General features: G+C 41.1%; 1 protein-coding gene across 4 annotated transcripts in view; it reads left to right on the forward strand.

Moving 5' to 3' along the window:
* Nucleotides 1-476: 476 nt before the first annotated feature.
* hace1 (HECT domain and ankyrin repeat containing E3 ubiquitin protein ligase 1) overlaps nucleotides 477-20,811 on the forward strand; it is a 32,514-nt gene continuing 12,179 nt past the window's right edge. For 3 of the 4 annotated variants that reach the window (XR_004213726.1, XM_031873809.1, XM_031873812.1), the window contains exons 1-18: nucleotides 477-856; nucleotides 1,622-1,697; nucleotides 1,840-1,971; nucleotides 3,060-3,142; nucleotides 3,893-3,989; nucleotides 4,088-4,189; nucleotides 4,264-4,370; nucleotides 4,966-5,116; nucleotides 6,100-6,174; nucleotides 8,212-8,516; nucleotides 11,913-11,981; nucleotides 12,147-12,234; nucleotides 15,277-15,388; nucleotides 15,738-15,835; nucleotides 15,978-16,065; nucleotides 16,168-16,317; nucleotides 18,918-19,114; nucleotides 20,121-20,252. Coding sequence is in view for 3 of the 4 variants with exons in the window: in XM_031873809.1 (XP_031729669.1) it covers nucleotides 1,635-1,697; nucleotides 1,840-1,971; nucleotides 3,060-3,142; nucleotides 3,893-3,989; nucleotides 4,088-4,189; nucleotides 4,264-4,370; nucleotides 4,966-5,116; nucleotides 6,100-6,174; nucleotides 8,212-8,516; nucleotides 11,913-11,981; nucleotides 12,147-12,234; nucleotides 15,277-15,388; nucleotides 15,738-15,835; nucleotides 15,978-16,065; nucleotides 16,168-16,317; nucleotides 18,918-19,114; nucleotides 20,121-20,252 (2,049 nt within the window). In the remaining variant the exon portion in view is untranslated. The remainder of the gene's footprint in view (nucleotides 857-1,621; nucleotides 1,698-1,839; nucleotides 1,972-3,059; nucleotides 3,143-3,892; nucleotides 3,990-4,087; nucleotides 4,190-4,263; nucleotides 4,371-4,965; nucleotides 5,117-6,099; nucleotides 6,175-8,211; nucleotides 8,517-11,912; nucleotides 11,982-12,146; nucleotides 12,235-15,276; nucleotides 15,389-15,737; nucleotides 15,836-15,977; nucleotides 16,066-16,167; nucleotides 16,318-18,917; nucleotides 19,115-20,120; nucleotides 20,253-20,811) is intronic. The other variant, XM_031873810.1, reaches the window with a different exon arrangement.

The raw sequence follows: 20,811 nt of genomic DNA on the forward strand, positions 1-20,811 counted from the left end.
TATGATTATCTGATATTAAATCATTTACTAGTACAACTTTAGATGACAAAGATCTGATATTTAAGAGTCCACATTTAATTATCCTATTTTGTTGCACTGTTGCGTTGGTGTTAACTTGGATTAGGTTATTTAGTTTAACTCCTCGACTGTTTACTTATGATTTAATTCATTTAAGTGGCCGTGGGGCAGACACAGTCTCTATATGGTTTTGGGTGAGTAACTGCTCTAATGGAAGCGCAGAGAAGTGTGTAAGACTGCAACTCTGCTTCCTGGTCTGAACTCTGGGTTGTCATGAATTAGGTCCACACAGAAACTGGGTCAGATTTGTAGAAATGGGATCTGCTCCATCCAAAGTGGGATGAATGCCGTCATGATGCTTGGTGCTCAAACAGTCACAGTTGATGGACAATGTTTTACTGATGTTTCATTTTTAACGTGAAGATGTCGGCTGTTTACATTCCTTATGATGCAAATTCAAAAAATGCTCTACAGGAATGTACTACTGTTTTTATTTAGTTTGTCATGTGTTTGTTGTGTTACAAATAATAAGCTACTTCTAAATTCCGTTAGGCATCCCTGTGTTGCATAATGACAATAAATGTTCCTTTAACCATTGATGTCTGGATACACCAATCGAAATAGAATCATTTGCAAATAAAGTGCAGACAGTCTGTCTTAAATATGTTATTTGAGAAGGTGATGGGATTGCCTGCAGTCTGAGCCTATGTTGCTCTGTCCTCTCTCTGTACAGCTGTGGGTCAGTGGAGTGTCTGGTTCTGCTGCTAAAGAGAGGAGCCAACCCAAACTACCAGGACATCTCAGGCTGCACCCCTCTGCACCTGGCTGCTAGGAACGGGTACGAGCCTCGTACTACATTTAAACTCTGTTCACATGTTCAGCTTTTATTATAGGTCTTGGTCCTGTGAGTTCAGTTTTACACTTGTAGTTATTTGCTGATTTGATTTGAACACATTGTGTGAATCTTTGAAGTCCAGCAAACATGTTGAATGCATTTCTTTCATCATAAATCATTTGCATAGCCACATTTTGAAGTATTTCAAATACTGTATTGTTTACATCTGTGATTACTATCACGCAGCCTTCTTCCCTGCCTTTTGGTGGCACATTGTCATCTTTCTTGGCACATTACTTCCACCTGTGAAAGGATGTGCAGGAGACAAACGTAACCGGGACCCAATCATAAAAACCGGCTCCATAGCACTACTGAAGGTAGAGAAGGAAAAAAACTGCTGGATACCTTGAACTCTCCTCTAGAAGTTTTGCCAGTGGGATTAGTGCGTGTCCAACATTTGGCCTCTCACTCATTATTCTGGTAATATGTACCATCCGAGACAACCTCCAACCAGTATGGTGTTGATGGGTAGACGTGCTCTGTGATCTTATGTCATCCATTCACATCTTTCCTGGATTTCTGCTGCTTGATTCTACTGTTCACATGGAGATAAATGTACCTGTATGAATCCATTTCTCTGATTGTTCTTATTATGCTTATTAGACTTCTAGATTTGATTTGCATGTGGTTACTGATAGATGTGTGAAAACAAGTGAGTGAGTGTGTGATAACACTGCTACTTAACACTTGCCTTCACTGTTTCCTCAGACAGAAGAAGTGTATGGGCAAACTGCTGGAATATAATGCTGATGTCAACATCTGCAACAATGAGGGACTGACTGCTGTGAGTTGATTTGAACCCTCTGGCTGTTGTTCATGTTGCATTGAATGTCTTCAAATCATTGTAATCCTGTTATCTCTGTGACTGGTGGTTATTTAAGTCCTGTAGTCAGGATAATGATTGTGCATGTGAACCTCTGCTTCAGATCCACTGGTTGGCAGTGAATGGGAGGACGGAGCTCCTCCATGATCTGGTCCAGCATGTGTCCAACGTGGATGTGGAGGACGCCATGGGGCAGACGGCTCTACATGTAGCCTGTCAGAACGGACACAAAACTGTGAGCCAATTTCAAATATCTCTTTTATTGAAATTATCTGTATTTGTAGCCCTAGTTAGAGCACTCTAACTAGGCAAACAATCTTAGTCTTTGGATTGATCAGTCAGCCAGCCTCGCAGTATGGCTTCTCAGGGCTTCTTGTTAGGTTTTTAGGCCTTTCAGGGCTAAACACTGAATTTTTAAAGTGGTTGTCAGGCTGGTACTTGGCAGGTGGTTGCTGGAACTGAAAATATGGTTGCTATTTGTAGTTTCCTTTATATTTTGAGTAAGATACTTTGCAGTTATATGTCAGCTTAATGATGAAAATAAGACATTAAGGGTAAAAGTTGTAATACAGTAACAGAGCAACATTTTTGTAAATTGTGTTTTATCTGATAGAATGTAATTCTCAATTGATAAGAGGTAACATATCCACTCACAACTCTAGGTACCAAATACCAGTAGTGCAGCTGTGCTCTACACAGATCCCTCAACAATGAATCCAGCAAGCATCTGGTTGCATCTGGTCTTTTCTTTCCAAATTTTGGTTTTCTAATATTGTAATATTGGCCATGAAGACAGTGTTGTAAAGCCTGGCCTTCCTGCCTGGATGTGAACCTGATACTATCAGATAAGACGTGTGTGTGTGTGTGTGTGTGTGTGTGTGTGTGTGTGTGTGTGTGTGTGTGTCAGGAATAGCTTCCCCTCCATGCTTAGCCAACACATCGCTGTCCATTTACTGAGCCTGCATGTGAGTTAGTGTAGCAGCCATTACATTCACTGTGTCAGTGAGGTAACGATACAGGCTTTCGGTTGAGCGTAGCATGAGCCAGCCACAGCAGAGGGTGCACTCGCTTACGCTGTGAGGACGGAGCTACTGTCCAAGCTTGGGCCTCTTCCAGAAGTTTCAGAAGTAATATACCGGATATGATTCATTAGAGAGATTGCCTTTTATCCTATTGTATATTTAGCAATTACATGATGAGACACCAAAGTCATTTCAGTAAATCTTGAAATTGTTGTAGTTGAGTGTTGTTGACATTAGTCATTTTTTTCTTCTTTTTATCCCAGTGAAATATTTTTTGAGTGAACATGTTGTGTCTGCTTAGACGGTGTTGTGTCTTCTGGACAGTGGAGCTGACATCAACCGGCCCAACGTCTCTGGAGCCACGCCTCTTTACTTCGCCTGCAGGTGATCTCATTGTAATGTTGTAGATTCATAGTGTGCTCTCAACCTCTCTAAAGGCACCGGGGCGCTCAATGATTTTGCACTTCAATATATTTTTTATGTTGTTTTTGACAAGCAACCTTTCAAAGAGAGAGCTAGTTTTACGTGGAAAAAAAGCAACATCATTTGTTGAGCAGTTCGCACTGTTAATATGTGCATCCATCAATTCAATTGTGTCGAATATATATTCAAAACGGTAGCTACAGTGGAAAACAACACGGAGGCTACAAAGTCCAAAACAAAACGGACAATTTCTTTTCAACCTTGACGAAGGCAGCGCACAGCAGATCCAGTCCCTTTGTGTTCCCTTACAGTTACACAATATCAAGCCCCAGATAATTCGCTAAAAGTAAACTCAATAGAATCACAGAAGCTTAGACTATAAAATAATTGCTCTGAGTCAATAGGATCCTGGAGTTGGTCTTCTGCCTGTGTGAATCTATTTGAAATTGAATGAAAAATTGTTACAACTGTCACAAATATACACCGCTGTTGGTATCAATAGTTTTAATGCGAGCTATTCGCAGGTGCATTTTTGTGTTTTTTTGTCATAGGAACGTGTATAAAGGCCTTCACTTTTATACTTCTATCACTGTCACACTCATTAATTCTCATGTCAGAATACTAAAGTAAGCCAGAATATTGGGGAATAAAATGTTCTAAAATACCCATTATAGCCATAATGTGACGCTCCATTACTGTGTTATTCTGTAGCCATGGCCAAAGAGACACAGCACTGATCCTGCTCTCTCGAGGTGCCAAATACCTCGCTGACAACAATGGAATCACTCCTCTGGATCTCTGTGTGCAGGTGAGTTTTTGTTTTTTAACCACTTTTTGCACTTCATACTTTTTCCTCTTAGTGTTGTTCAGTTCACGTGGTTACTGTCCCACCTTTTGTGTGTTCAGGGTGGATATGGGGAGACCTGCGAGATCCTCATCCAGCACCACGGCAGACTTTTCCAGACTCTCATCCAGATGACACAAAATGATGAAATGAAAGAGAACATGGTATGTCCAGTTTGTCTCTGCATCCCTTGATAAGCCCTGTGTATACACTTCTATTGACATGTGTGTTTGTGTAGCTCAGGCAGGTTATGGAGCATGTCTCTCAGCAGAGTGACAGTCATTACCAGAGGATCTTGACCAGTCTTGCTGAAGTGGCTACCACTAATGGACACAAGCTTCTCAGGTATAATTGTGTATAATTGTACATATTTGATTTACATATTTGCTTTCTTTTCCTGCCTTGAGTTCGGCATTTTGGCCATTGCCTTCTAAATTTTTGGCAGTAGCCATCTTGGTATTTTGGAACCAGAAGTGAAACGAGAGGGTGGAGCTAAGTACAATTGAACCCAGAATAAGTCATTTTAATTTAGCTAAAATGTTACAATGAACTTAAATAAACTGAAAATGCACTGTGAAAGGGAGAAACACTGACAACACCCAGAATTTACAACGCTATGGTAGAAACCTGTCAATCACCGTGTAGCCCCGCCCTAAAGCATCCCCTGCTTTATGGTCTGTTTGACTCTAAATGGACCATAATTTACTAAATGAACATCATGCTGTAATGAAGACTTGAAACTATAGACTGAGACCATAAACTCATGTTTACAATGTTTACTGAGGTGTTAAATCAAGAGAGAAGTAGAGTCATTTTCTCATAGACTTCTATACAACCAGAGGAGTTGCCCCCTGGTGGACATTAGAGAGAATGCAGCTTTAGAAGATCTGTATTTAACATTGTGAACATTATCCCTCGTTTGCTCTCTGTCCATCATCAGCCTATCCAGCAGTTATGAAGCTCAAATGAAGAGTCTGCTGAGAATCGTTCGTATTTTCTGCCATGTATTCCGCCTGGGCCCTTCATCACCCAACAATGGCAATGACATGGGCTACAATGGCAACAAGACGCCTCGCAGCCAGGTCTTTAAGGTAAGTAGGAGCTGTACATACGGTATATTGTAATCTGCAGGTGCTGTAAGAACCACCGGGTAGGCTGCTGGAATGGAAGTATGCTCTGTTATTTGCAGAAGTGTGAGATTAAACCAACCAAACCAACAACAAATATTTTTTTCTATTTAACTGTATGTCAAAACTGATGATCACCAATGGAAATTATGATCTGGTCAATGCTTAATTCTGTATGCACATCCAAAGGACAGAAATATCAAGGCTAAACCTTTTTCCAATAATATTTTGTTATTGATCATTCAGGGAACAATGGAGTATTCATCAACCACAGCTGACAACAATTGAGAAGTAAAACGATATGATAAACAAACTTAAAAAATCCAGTGGCTGTTAAATATCTTCGAGGCAACATGAATATTGTTCATGAGGAGAGGGGTTGTCAACATCACTCGGACCAATATATCCACCAATATTGGCTCATAACAAATAGACCAACATGCAGTGTGACTGCGTATGTTGGCGATTAAGTAACAGGAAATGTCACTGCAGAAATCTCAAAGAAATGAGTTCATTTAGAAACAATGTCCTAATTGCAAAGTTTGTCAGAACACTAACATGTTTATTTTTGCACTGTCCTGCTCACTACATATATTTGTCACTAATCTTTAAGAACCACATTTAAGTGACCATCATCAAAAATGTTTGTTACACAAAGAAAGAGACTCTTTGTGGGTTGTCACTACGAGTGACCCCTTATACATAACTGAAAACATTGATTACTGCAGCTTTAAAGTTAAACTTTTGTGTAGAGTTTGAAAATGTCTTTGCTAGTGGTGGTATCAAAACCAACACTGGGGCAATAGTGTAACTTTGTGTTAGTTGCTTCTTTTATTGGTAGATTGTTGGTAACGCATCATAACCTGGTATATCTTGATCATACTGACTTGACTGTATGTCCTTTCAACTAAAACAGCACCAATAAGAATTGACTCCATTGGTTGCAGATGTGTGCGAGACAGATGGAGGTGGAGACGGTACAAAAAGATGAATGTTCCTGGACAGGTTCTGCTGTCTTTGATGTGAGCCATGGACATTTTTATCATTTGCAGTTGAAATTTGGGAAACATGATCTCTGGAACCCTGCAATCTCATAATCATACTTACTATTGTCAAGGTAGCTGGGTGTGTACATTTAATCTCCCACTGAATGAAAATCTGATGGATGATTTACTCTGATATTTAATGTTCCATTTGAAAATGATTGGCACTGTGGCATTTTGGTGGGTTTGGACAGAGTTAGGGTTGGGCAATATGAATCAAATTGTCTTTCATGCTACTTGCCATTTTTTATTGCAGTACAGTATATGATTATGAACAATGATATGTAATACCAGAATATATATATATATATATATAAATATAATATTGTTATAAAGCAGTTCTGCTCAATGATTTTCAACACTGCCTGCACATCTAACACAACAAAAAAGTTAAAGCGGCAGTTACTTGGGTAGAGATTGTATAGCGGTATCTCTGTAAGTAAACATAGCACAGAAAGTAAGGACATTAGTGTTTGGTAGATTATTTCTCTGTTGCAACGATGCTTCTTGGCAATAAATCTTATACTGTTGGAAAGCCTGATTAAGTCACATTTGTGGGATGAGCAGCACAGCTGAGTATGTGGGTTGCACCCATGAAAAATTTGTCAAATCTTCTCTGCCAATGCCAAACAGCTTATTCTGCCATTGACTCGTTTGGTGTTGTTTGGTGGATTAGATGATTGAAGTCTGAAGAAACAAGACATATTGGCAATTCAACAATGTATTCATTTAACAAACAGGAGCCTCAGTAGCGTGTGGAAGAACCATACACAGCCACATCAGCCTGGCTCCTCCTGCTCACACTGCTGTGGGATGGCATCCCATTCTTCAAAAAGCATTTGTCGCAAGTCAGCCAATGTGGTTGTGTTGGTCACTCTGGCACGAACAGCACGCCCAAGCTGATCCCACAAGTGTTCAATGGGTTGAGTTCAGGACTGCTGGCAGGCTATTCCATCCTCTCCACTCCCAAATTCTGGAGGTAGTCTCTGATAAACAGCTCTGTTGGCATTGGCAGAGAATTTTTGGTAAATTTTTCATGGGCGCAACCCACATACTCAGCTCTGCTGCTCATCACATAAATGTGTCACCATTTAAAAGGGAAATAAACAGGCTTTCCAACGGTATAAGATTTATTGCCAAGAAGCATCGTTACAACAAAGAAATAATCTACCAAACACAAATTTCCTTACTTTTTGTGATATGTTTATAACATGTTTCATAGTATACTGTTTATTTCAATATTGCCCAACCAGAAATAGAGTCTTCAGGTTATTTTTACTGCTCATATAGAACATTTCTATAAAAAAAACCTTTCTAAAATGATTGTTAACAAGATTCTGCTGTGGCATAAAACTCAAAAAAATCCGATCATGTATGACTTTTTTTCAAGTTTTTTCTTTCAAGTAACAGAAAAGTACATCGACAACCACACAGAAAGTTCTGGTTTAATTAGGTTTTGAGACACCTGTCTTCAGATAATGTGGACTTTGCAGAGGAACAAGGACTCCGTTTCACCAGATGTTACTGTTGACCTTTTCACTTGTCATTATTTCACCGTTATGAGCTCTACAAACTAAATTTCAATCACATTCATTGTATTTAAGTAGACACAAAAAGAATCGGAGACAAAAAAATACACAACATTGTTTTGAGATATAGCACATAAGTAAAATATATATTCGTGTTATTTGGATGAACCGACCCATTAAAAGCAAACCTCTATGCTGGTGCAACTGACGGTATCCTCAGGTCCTTGAAAATTGTGATAATGCTCCTTACAATGACCTTTACTAGATTCAAAATTGTCATGGCTTGTACTCACTTGGACAAATGTCAGTCTTAACTCCATCCCAGACAACTTGAAACATGTGCTAAAGCCTTGATTGAAGCTTTGTAAAAACCTGCAGACATCCTGAAAGCCAGAGTCACTCCTCTCTCGTGATGTTTTCATGGATGACTCCCTTGGTTTTCTCTTTGATCCTGTGTGGCTCTCACCTCCTGTCTGTGTCTCTGCAGCCATTGGAGCTGCTGTGGCACTCCCTGGATGAGTGGCTGGTGCTCATCTCCACAGAGCTGGAGAGGAACAGGAAGAACCCGTCTTCCTCCTCCTCCAGCAGTGAGATAGCCTCTCTGCTTCTCAAACAACGGGAGGTCGACCACTCTGGCTCCAAGCCAAAGCTGCCCTCCTTGCTGGACCGTGAAGCCGTCATGGAAACAGAGGTGTACGCCGATGGGGAGGACGTCATCTCCATGACAGCCAGTCGGCTCAGTGCTGTGATTCAGGCCTTCTATATGTGCTGCTCCTGTCAGATGCCACAAGGGTCTGTGCTCAGTCTTCATCTGTCAGCTGTCAATCTAATCAGTTTACAAAGACAAACTGCATTGTGCTACAACCATATTAGCTACACCTGCTACTTCTGGTACTACTACTGCTACTTCTTCTGGCATTACCATTATTACTGTTATAGCCACAACTACTACTGCTGGTACTACCTCTGACATACTATTACTGCTTTAGCAACAACTACATTCACTACTGCTTTTACTACTACTATTTCTGACATACTACTACTATCCTAGCCACAACTACCTAAAACTAATACTGCTACCTCTTCTACTGCTGACATACTGCTACAGCAACAACTACAGCTACTACTGCTGGTACTACTACTGTTACTACCTCTGACATACTACTACTGCCATTGCCCCAACCACAACTACTATTGCTGGTATTACAACCAATTCTGAAATGTTACTGCTATAGCCAGAACTACAACTACTCAGTGGTGGGCCGTCAGGGCCAGCTAAGCCTTCTCTGCTGGCCTAATCAGAATCACAAAGTTATAGCTATTTTATGATTTAATAATTTTTTACAAATACACTACATGTATCGTATTTTCTCATTGCACAGCTCCTGTCTTCCTCAGTTGCTCTGCTTCCAGTCTGCAGCGCTGCTTCCAGCACAGCTTGTTTTAAAGAGAGCTTTTATCCAATCAGATTCAGCCCCTATGTCTCTAGGTAAGGAGAGAGGTCCGATGCCTGCTAGAGAAACTTTGCAGTTTAAGTGAATGGGGACGATATCGTTGATTGTCATAGTCTTCAACCAATCAGATCTTTAGTTTGACATGTTGGGTGTGTTCTTTGATGTGCCAGTGGCACCGAGGTAGCCTGCTAAGTACGTCAGCAATAACATGTGCCGTGATTGGTCAGTGGGCCAGCGCGTGACTAATGTGAAATTTAAGGAAGCTGGCAGAAGTTAGTTGGAGTAGTAAGAGTTCAAATTGAAAGATATGGAAGAAATTATAAAATGTTTAGGGTTTTGCTTGGTGTAGTTTATTTATTTTTATGAATGGTGTTCCTGGCTGACAGCGTCGCACATTTTGTGGCTGGGAATGTGTTTCATTTTAACTGAGCGTCTTGGTGTTTGGAGCTATGCTACGCTAACCTGAGGACGCCATAGCACTGCAGGACACTACGGTGCTTTTGAAAACTTTTGGAGAAACCAGAGTGGATCAACGAACTCGTTCGTAGGCAACGCTGCTCCACAACCGCGGTCCGGCAAAATACAACTTGGGAGGCTTGACTGTCACTGGCATGAATCGAGAAGGACTTCTTACTGGAACTGAAACGATGTAAACTCTTTGTCAACAAAGAAAGGAGGATGGACTTTGTCTTTAAGTGAAAAGCATTCGGTAGGTGACAAACTGCATTTGTTTTTTTACATCTGCAGTAACGTTACTGCTGTTCATTTGTCTATCGTGCCGTTTTTATGAATAGTATTTGAATGGCTTGTGCTCTTGTGTGGTGGAATGTGTGGATCCGCTGCAGGTCTGCTGGATTGATGTGTTGCTTTGTTGTCATATGAATATATGTGACTGGTTCTTATGACTTTGTTGTTGTCATTGTGTTAATTACATTGATTTGACTATGCATTGTCCGTTAATGACGCAGCGTCCCGTCATGCACGGATTCATGTATCTGCACCGTAGCTGTTCAACTGTAGTAGACAGCACAGAAGGCCCAGGTATAAAATGCACAGCCCGCCACTGCAACTACTTATGCTGGTACTACCTCCACTTCTACTTCTGACATACTACCTCTGCAATAGCCACAACTACAAAAGCAGTTTTTACTGCTGTTACTACTTTTGATGTACTACTGCTGTTACCGCTAATGCTATTACTTTTAACATACTGCTACCGCATCAGCCACAACTACAACTACTACTGCTGGTGCTACTACTACTACTTTTGACATACTGCTACTGCTCTAGCCACAACTACAACTTCTACTGTTCATAGTAGCTACTGCTGCTTTTACCTCTGCTATAGTCTTTATTTAACTGCTCGTACTATTACTGCACCTTTTGTTTTACTAGTACTGGCTTAACTACTACTGCTGATATTACTTTAACCACAACTTATATTGCTGATACTACTACCACTACACTGCTGATACTAGTTTGAACATATTATATAAGATAAGATTAGTCCTGTACTACTCCCACAGCGGGAAAATACCCAGTAAAGAAAAAAAGAGAAAAGTATGAATATACTGTATATGATGTATAACAAAATAGTAAGTAAACAGTACAAATATCATGAATAAGTTGATATATCTACTCTGATATGATGCATAATATTTCATAAGCTCCATTTCCACCCCAGCATCCATATTTAGGCTCAGAGTCCAACACCATGTCCACTCAGGCCGTGAAGGGTTCAGTCCTGTGTCACAGTCACGTGTGTTCAGCAGCCGTAGTCTAACATGCCTTCACTCTATTTAGGCGCAAAGGATGACAGAACATAGACTTCACACTCACGGGCAAGTCAATAGTCAACAATTGATTCACTGATGAACCTAACCCACACTAACAAGGGGAGAACAGGCAGTCTCCACACAGAGGGCCCAGCGGCTAGCGGGTTTGACCCCAGAACCCACTTACAGTGTTAGCCACTGCGCTTCTGTGCTGAACTTTGCATTGGTTGCACATATCTCTACATTGTTCTGCATTAATGTGGCAAACTACTACGACTGCCACTAGTACTATCACACCGATCGCTACTGCTACTTTTTACGTGCCCTGCTACTACTTCCCATAGACAACCAGTGTAATGGGGCTCAATGCTGCAGTAATTGAGTAATCTTCAGGGGTTTTCAAAGTCTAAGACGGTGGGCACCCCCTCAAACCCCCTTAGTTTACTCACCTAATTCCGCTCAATTACTGGATGCCTATGGGATAATGATTATGGTATTGGATCCCATAGACTCCCTTACATTGCGGTTTGGCATAACTCCAGACTACAGCAAATAAATAAAAAAGGTTCTGAGGCATTTGCTAGTTTCTGACTCTGGGGAAGTTGGAATAACAGTCAAATTCCCCAGAACTGCTGCAACTGTTGTAGAGGCCCGCCTCCCACTTTGAAAAACCCTTATCTAGATGTAGTAGTAAAAGCAGAGACAAACTAAAATAATCTATCTATCTATCTATCTATCTATCTATCTATCTATCTATCTATCTATCTATCTATCTATCTATCTATCTATCTATCTATCATCATCATCATCATTATTTTCAGTTGAGGAGATTTTGCCATTTCACATAGAAATGAATGGAATTGTAAAACACATGCTGTTGCTGAGATGATATTGCTGTCGGTCTCTTATCCTGTATCACTTCATCCTCACTCTTTACCTCTTTTTCTTTCCTCACTCAGAATGACATCCCCTCGCTTTATTGAGTTTGTCTGCAAGCATGATGAGGTGCTCAAGTGTTTTGTAACCAGGTGAGTCAACGTGGCCCTCTGCCATCTTTCCACCTCTCCACAGAGCTCCTAGAGACTGGCTATTGATCCAGCAACTTCTTTCCTCTTCATTTAGTTTACTTTCATCTCTTTGTTCCCCCTGTCTTGCTTCTTGCACTGTTCATCCCTTGGCCTCCTCTTTTTCAGGAATCCAAAGATCATCTTTAACCACTTCCATTTCCTGCTTGAGTGTCCAGAGTTGATGTCACGCTTCATGCACATTATCAAGGCTCAGGTAAGACATGATGAATTATTTCATTCAATGTTTTGAGGGACTGAATATGAAAACACAAGTTTGGAAGCTAACTCCAGTCTGCCAGAAAACGTGGTCTGTTCTGTCAGAGCAAGAAGTAACCGTTGTATTTAGCCAGAAAGTGTACACTTTAAGTATGTAACACACAACTTCCAAAAACCTTTTTTAATATTTATTGATTTGAATGTTTTCTTCTCATGGTTTGAATGGTCGGTTACTACTGCTACACAGTGATACATGGCAATATACAGTAGACTTAGGAGGTTTTCACATATAGTCCTTTTTAAAGTGAGCTAACATAGTTCTTTTTACATTCATATTGTCAGTTCATTTGAAAAATAATTGACTTCTGTTTGTGGTCCACTTCAGCTCTGATGAGGCCTCAGTCCTCTTTCTGTTCACTAAAGTTACTACCTTATCTCTTTGCTGGTCAATGCTTTCCCCTTTAAAGACATGTTACGGGTTGGCACAGGCACATCCACACAGAACACTGTCCAGTGTGTCATAAAGGGGCATGTGTCTTTTATTTTATAGTGCTGTTAAAACATCTCCTTCAATTAACTGTATTTATTTATAACTTTCTCGCCAAAAACTTAATTTCAAGATGACATTTGAACACATTATAATTTTTACCAAATACTAATTCTTACCATGTAGAGCTTGAACGCATCATAAGGTTACTCAATGCAACCTCAATGCTAACCCTTTCCAATAGTTCCAATTAGTTTGAATTAGTTTAACCAGTGGTGGGCCATCAGGGCCTGCAAGGCCTTCTCTGCTGGCCTAAACAGAATCACAAAGTTAGAGCTATTTTATAATTTAATATTTTTTCTTAAATACACTACATGTATTTATACAAATATTTTTCCCATTATCTTATGTTCTCATTGCACAGCTACTGTGTTCCTCAGTTGCTCTGCTTCCAGTGCAGCTTGTTTTAAGTAGAGCTTTTATCCAATCAGATCTCACCTCTGTGTCTCTAGGTAAGAAGAGAGGCCCGAGGCCTGCAGACGCACAAGTGAATCCATGTGCACTTTAAGTGAATGGGGATGATATTGTTGATTGTCATAGTCTTCAACCAATCAGATCTTTAGTTTGACATGTTGGGCGTATTCTTTGATGTGCCAGAGCCTGCTAGCTGGCCTACAAGTACATCAGCATTAACACACAGCTTAGTTTCCAGGTGCAGCTCTGCAGTGAGGTGCAGTGTGTGCTGTGATTGGTCAGAGGGCGAGCACGTGACTATTGGAAAACGAAACCTAAGCAGAAGCTTAGTCGGAGTAGTGAGAGTTCAAATTGAAAGATATGGAAGAAGTTATGACATTTTTTGCAATTTGCTTGGTGTAGATTATTTTTTTAGCTAGCTTTGTTTTTTTAACACTCAGTGACTGAAGGAGGAGAAACTGATTTGTGAGTTGGGATTTAACCGTGGGATTAAACTCTTTGTCAACAAAGAAAGGAGGATGGACTTTTTCTTTAAGTGAACAACAGCTTTGTTAAGTGAACTGCGTTTGTTTTTACATCTGCAGTAGCTTTAATATGCTCGTTTATATATTATTATTATTTGTACAACTTGTTTTCATGAAGATGGATTTTTGTTTGGTTTTATATGTGATAGGAACCATTGTTACGTCCAGTGTTTCTCTGGGGACATATTTAGCCGGTGCCAGTTTTGCCAACTTGGCGACTTTCTCGCTAAATTTGGCGACTTTCCAAACCCTCATGGTAACTTTTTTTTGTCAAAAGCTACTAGCGACAAATCTAGCGACTTTTTCTGGTGTTGTTGGAGACTTTTCTGGTGTTTTCACTCTGACGTGAAAGCACGTACGTTCTGCACTGTTGTGAACGAGCAGCAGGTGCTGCCTTGAGCCGCCCCAAAGCACTCACACCGTTAGCTGTTAGCTGGGAGCACCGTTAGCTGTTAGCTGGGAGCCGTCGGTTCAGCTGTCGTGTCCTTAACGACTCAAGGTCAAAGCCTAATCTTAACCAGTTTCTCTGCCTTAACCAGCTTCGTGTGGTGGCTCTTGCCAGGAAATGAAATGCAGTAGAATTTGTAATTACTCGCCAACTCACAGTCACCATGTTGAGGGCTGTTCAGAGGCAGTGGAAATGCTCCCAATCTCGTATCTTGCAACTTTTAAAAAAATCTCAAGTATTGAAGTCTGTATTGGCCTTAAGAATCCAGTTTCCTTTACTGTAATTTCTTGTTACTTATCGGCCCACATGTAAACTGATAATGATGCATCTCTGATAAATTAACTTAAAATATAGACTGATATATCAACTTTTCCAATGTTATGTTCAGCTCTTTTCTAACCAGAGCGAGGTAACCCTCAATTTTTATTACAGGTTCTTCTCACCCTGCATCCTGTCAGGACCTTGTACAATCAGCCATCATTTATTAGCTCCCACACTGAGTAAAATTCACAACTTTTTAACCTCGTACTTTATTCTCTACTTTGATGTCCCTCTGTGTCTTTATGTTTGTGTCTTCTGGGACTTAATGGAAAGTGACTTTGAAACTTCACTTCAGGATAATTTAACAATGTTACAACCATGGCGATAATACTTGTCTTAAGTTCCATTTATATGGCTTCATAAATTTTAAGTGCTGCTCCGAGTTGTGTGCTGTTCCCTTACTCTTCAGTATTCATATTTGAGCTGCAGCGTTCGAGCCTCGTTACCCATGGATTATGGCTCGCCTGGGAGTAGGCCCTTGTTTTAATTACAGACTTTAACCTGGTGAATTTGATTTCATCTCCTGATTCCTCTCTCAGTACAGCCCAAGGGAAAAGCCTTTCACTCTCTTCCATGCTCATCCCTCATTCTCCCTCCAACGCTTAGAGAACAAAGGCATATATTATGCAAATAGACCCCAGACGAGCATTTCAGAACTGAAGGCTTTCCGAGCCGTCGGTCGAGACTGAAAAATCCACAGTCTGAGAGTAGAAAACACAGCGAAGTGGTAATTAGTTTAGGAAAGTGCTGTGCAGTGTGGGATGAAGTTGTATTTTACTCTCTCAGCCCTTCAAGGAACGCTGTGAGTGGTTCTATGAACATCTGCTGGCCGGCCAGCCAGATTCAGACATGGTGCATCGTCCGGTCAACGAGAACGACATCCTGCTCATCCACAGAGGTACACAGGCTCCTCTTTATACATGAATAGAGAAAGTGTATGAGGGTGAGAATATCACACCAAAATCCATTCAAAGAGTTAATTTACACTCCAATGTCATGTTGCCTGGCTTATTAAATGCACACAGAATGAGCAAAGGTGGATATGTGCCGGTTGTTGGTGCCAGTCTACCACAAACGCACACTTGCGTGTTGGCTAACAACATTGCGCTGTTGCCACATTGGTCTCATGGAAATACATTTTTATGCATTGCTAACATCAGTCTAAACAACGCCAAAGTGCCTTAAAGTTCTCCATATCTCCTGAATGCTTTCTTCTAAGTAAAAAACATTTTTTATCTCACTAACAGATACCATATTCAGGAGTAGCTGCGAGATGGTTTCCAAGTCCAGCAATGAGAAACTCAAACAGGGCATTGCTGTTCGCTTCCATGGAGAGGAGGGGATGGTGGGTTTCTAAATTCATATGACCCTGCATGAGTTCTCATTAATAATACGCCTGTTTCAGGTGTGAGCTGATGGAGCAGCAGTACTTCTGTCTCATGAAACCCACAGCAGTGAGCTGTGTTGAATGTGTCTGTATTTTACAGGGCCAGGGTGTGGTTCGGGAGTGGTTTGACATCCTGTCCAATGAGATCATCAACCCAGACTATGCTCTGTTCACTCAGTCAGCTGATGGTACATTGTGTTTTCCTTCCTGTGATAATGTTCAGCGTGACAAGCAGAACTTCGTCATGTAGAATAACGGTGTGTGTGTGTTTGTATGTGTGTGATCTACAGGTACGACTTTTCAGCCCAACAGTAACTCCTCTGTGAACCCAGACCATCTGAACTACTTCCAGTTTGCAGGTCACATCCTGGGTCTGGCTCTGTACCACCGACAGCTGGTCAACATCTACTTCACCCGCTCCTTCTACAAACACATTCTGGGTAAAAGAACACAGGCATATGTATAATCTATGGCATCATTTGCCCTTAACCCTTAAACTGGAATGCACATGCATCATACACACACTGTTGGAATCAGCAGGACTTACTCTTTCCGTTGATTATGGAGCCAGAGTAGAAATGAAATCAAAAAGCCTCAAAATCTCAAAGAGACTGAGAAAGACATGTCAGAGACATAGGAGTCAAACCGTAATACCAACACCGACCATATCAAATGCGCAACTCAAATCAAGCAGAATTAAATGAGAAGCATCAGACCTTATTAACATTTTATTTAAAAACAGTTAAGTTTAAAATTGGTCAAAAATGTCAAATTGTAGGTTTCTTTCAGAGGGTCAGACTATTGCATTTTTTAAACTGGGCGGGACAGAGCCAGTAGACAATGAGCAGTTAATAATGGAGAGAATCTGTGTCTGAAATACCTCTTTCAGAAATCTAGTGGGTATAATGTCGAAGTGGAGGAAGCTAAGTGGGAGATTAACTAACAATTCTAGCATTGAAGTTGGCTTGTGTTGAGACATACTGCAGATGGTTCAGTGCAGATGCAAAGCTTCCTGATCATAGGTGTGATAAGGAGCCTAATCTCATCCATATGCTAGCTAGAAGTAAGGTTAACCACTGAGTTGATTACCAGCTATTTAACTGTGTGCTGATTGGCCAAAATCCGTCTCTTCAAGGTATTAAGAGATTGATTTTTTTTTTTTTTTTTCCATTTTTGCTCAGCTCACTTACTTTGACTCTTTAAATCGCTGCTAAGGTCATTAAGCCAGAGGACGTCATTATGTTTTCCTTAAACTAGCTAACTGGTTGTTCAATTCAAAAAGCAGCATCAGTGCTTAGCAGCAGAGCTACACCTCTGCCATGTTGGACTGAAGGCGCTTACCATATTATCAGAGGATGCCAGCAAAACGTCTGCCTGGTGCCTACAGGTTCCATATGTGAGTGCAGAATCTGTTTATAGAGATGACGTACTTCCAGAATAGAAGTACAGTAGACCAAAGATCATGGATGTATAAGAGGTTGAGCCCTGTGTGTTAGCCTCCAAATAATAGTAACGTTTATGCTGTGCTACGAGCGCTAGTATCTGCTGGCCGATAGCCGGTTGTTTGGGAACAGAGAGGTTAATACATTCATCACAGGTACAGGCTTGGCCCATGGGTGGTTCCGCCCATTGATGTTTTAGAAGATAACAGTGATGAATTGCAGCCAACATGTCATTATTATAGCCAGCAAGAAATTGGCAGAACCAGATATGTCATATGAGCGTGCAGGTCGGCCTACGTTCATGATGCTAAGGTCAATAATTCTAGCTTCAGCTTTTAGGACATAAGGATTTAAGAATGGATTTTAAGTGCTTGTACAGAGAAGTTGCTTTACTTGAAAAATTATTCTGATTTCCAGATGTTTCTTTTCTACATCCATGGCCACACACTCATTTCAGTTTTCACTCAAAAAGTCAGTTGTCAAATAAGCACCAGAGTTTAGTCTTTCTGCTCCTATTCTCTTTGATGTAATCAAGGATAGTTTGACAAGTACTATTAAAGTGATCCAATAAATCAGAGCGCCCCCCCGATTTAAGGGTATCGCAGGCAGGGGCAGGTAAACACTGCAGACAGGAAGGGGGAGCAACGAGGTATGGACGGTTACAGCCTTATGACAAAATATATTCAAATCTAGAAATTGAATATTATTTAGAGAAACATAATAAGACACCAATAGATCAAGGGTATGTTCCTTATTAAGAGTAAGAATTGTAACACATTTCAAGATTAAAAGACTGAAAGGTTAATCAGGTCGGCAGTAAAAGCAGACATGGAGGGGCAACAAACATTTCTATTAAAATCACCACGGATAAGAACAATCATATTTGACCAAAATAAATGATGATTGAATAAAAGCAGTGTTAGCTTTTGGCTAAGAAGAAAATATATAAAAGCTAGGGTTGGTTATCTTTAGATAATTAGCAGGAGTATGCTATGTCTTTAAAATGATTCAACCTAAAAACACAGCCCAGTGTTGCCAACTCTTTCCAGTGAAAGGAGCTAGCAGCATTGGATCCAAAGGTTACCAGATCTAGCAAGTCAGTAACACTGACAGTCTGTCCATTCAGGCCTCCCTCAAAAGCCCCCAAAAGGATCATTATGAATGTAAACAACCAACATGGCTAGTGTTAGTACTCACAGCTGTTGAGCTAGTTTTTTTTTGTCAGCATTTCATTCATTGGTTTCTGTGGGGAATTTATGCCTTTAAAAGAGAAGGGGAGCATTTTAGCTGTTATTGAGAATGACAGCTATGCCAACCCCACAGCCAGACAGCCTAGCTTGATTAAAACAGGAGTAAATGGACTGGACTTGTATAGTGCCTTTCTAGTCCTACAACCACTCAAAGCACTTCAACACTACATGTCATCATTCACACACTGATGGCAGGGCCTTCCAAGCAACATTAACTAACATTCAGACTCCGTAGGCGCAGTCTTCGGGAGCAATTTGGGGTTACTGGACTCTTCAGATTGGAGGACAACCAGGACTGAATGATCAATAAGAAATCAATATTGTTGACATAATACAATGTATCACCAGGTATCCCGGTGAACTACCAGGACGTGTCGTCCATTGATCCAGAGTATGGGAAGAACCTGCAGTGGATCCTGGACAACGACATCAGTGATCTGGGCCTGGAGCTCACCTTCTCTGTAGAGACGGACGTGTTCGGGGCGATGGAGGAAGTGCCGCTCAAACCCGGAGGGACCAACATCCTGGTCACCCAGGACAACAAGGTCAGTCACCACACAGAGGCATAATGTCTGCCAGTGTCAACATAATGCAACGACTTGTTTCATTATGTTTCAAAAAGTGGTGTTAGTTGTAAGAAAATGTTTTGGATGGCCTGAATACAATTGATAAAATTAGCTCTGCATTTAATTTCTATTCTGGTCTTCCTATGTATCTATGCATCTATAAGATCACAGATTGTACAAAATAAGAGAGTCTGACATTTCTCCACTGGTTACCTGGGAACCTCACATAAAAACACAAGTTGACATTTTTACACTTTTGTTTTTCAAAGGATTAAAGGAATGACATCTAACATACTAGTTAGTGAGCATCAGAGGTGGATTTCAGTACCTTTAGATAGAACCAGCCTAGCCTTTCCCCCCTATTTCCTGTCTTTATGCTAAGTAGTTTGCTTCTGACTCCATATTTACCTGACATGAATGACAATCTTCTCTAAGCTCAAAATGTAAAACTATCCCTTTAAAAGATGCCAGTAGAGTTGAGTATTTAGCAGCAAGTCAAATGTAAATGTGTGGCAGCCGTTGCTTTCTGTCTGTTCTTTTTGGTTTGAGTATTTGGACAGGTTTCTACATGTATGATGTTTATGACTGAATAAAGTCCGATCAAATCACTCTAAACATTTCAGAACACTCGTGGATGTGTATGTGTGGACTTAATGATGAAACTAGATGTGGAGACTTCAGTATTTTTGCGGTGTCATGCTGCAGCAGTGCGGCTGGACGTGGCATTAATGACTGGCTTAAGGTCGACTCTAGTATATTCATCCATACTTGGTCTCCTATGAGCGATTGATCCCTCTTTTCCAGCTAATTGCCAGGAAGAGTCCCAATTAGAAAGTGCAGTACTGCAGTGGTCCTGCAGATGGCACTGTCTTGTAAAGCAGGTTCCGGACCAGCAGGAGCCGATGAATAATCCTGTATGAGCTCCGTCTCTTTCTCTTGTCCATCAGTATGTCTTCGGGACTTTGATCTGTGTGTGTCCTCTCAGGCCGAGTACGTCCAGCTGGTTACAGAGCTGAGGATGACGCGAGCCATCCAGCCTCAGATAAACGGCTTCCTGCAAGGATTCCACACCTTCATCCTCCCCTCGCTCGTCCAGCTTTTTGATGAATACGAATTGGTTAGTCATCCTCCTCCAATCTCCCTGTCTTCTCCTGCCTTCCCCCTCCTCTCCCTCTCATTCATCGTCTTCTACTGTCGGCATTCTCCTTGTTCCCCTGCCTGCCCGCTTGGCTCTGATGCAGGGATTGATTCACCACGTCTGGACGGGCATCTAGTTAGGGGGGTAGTTGGGGTCACCTTGAAGCTCATCCCTCTTCTCCAACTGCATTAGAAGGTTGTTTTTGTGCAAGGATCAATAGTGTAGCAAGATGATTATCTCACCTTGGTTTTGTTGGACATGCCTCGGCCATGCTGTCATTGCAGGGCAACCTACAAGTGAACAGCCTGCTCTGTTTTTTCACAGCTGTTTCACTCTCACTATAATCAGCTGCTTTCAGCACTGTATGTGTAGCTAGAGTTTAAATCTGTGAGGAATGTTTCCAACACCTTGTTGAATCTCTGCTACGAAGAATTAAGGCAGTTCTGAAGGCAAAAGGGGTCCAACCCGGTACTAGCAAGGTGTACCTAATAAAGGTGTGTGTGTGTGTGTGTGTGTGTGTGTGTGTGTGTGTGTGTGT

This window comes from Anarrhichthys ocellatus, unplaced genomic scaffold (genome assembly GCF_004355925.1).
Source record: "Anarrhichthys ocellatus isolate YVR2014 unplaced genomic scaffold, GSC_Weel_1.0 scaffold75, whole genome shotgun sequence".
Taxonomy (NCBI): Eukaryota; Metazoa; Chordata; class Actinopteri; order Perciformes; family Anarhichadidae; genus Anarrhichthys; species Anarrhichthys ocellatus.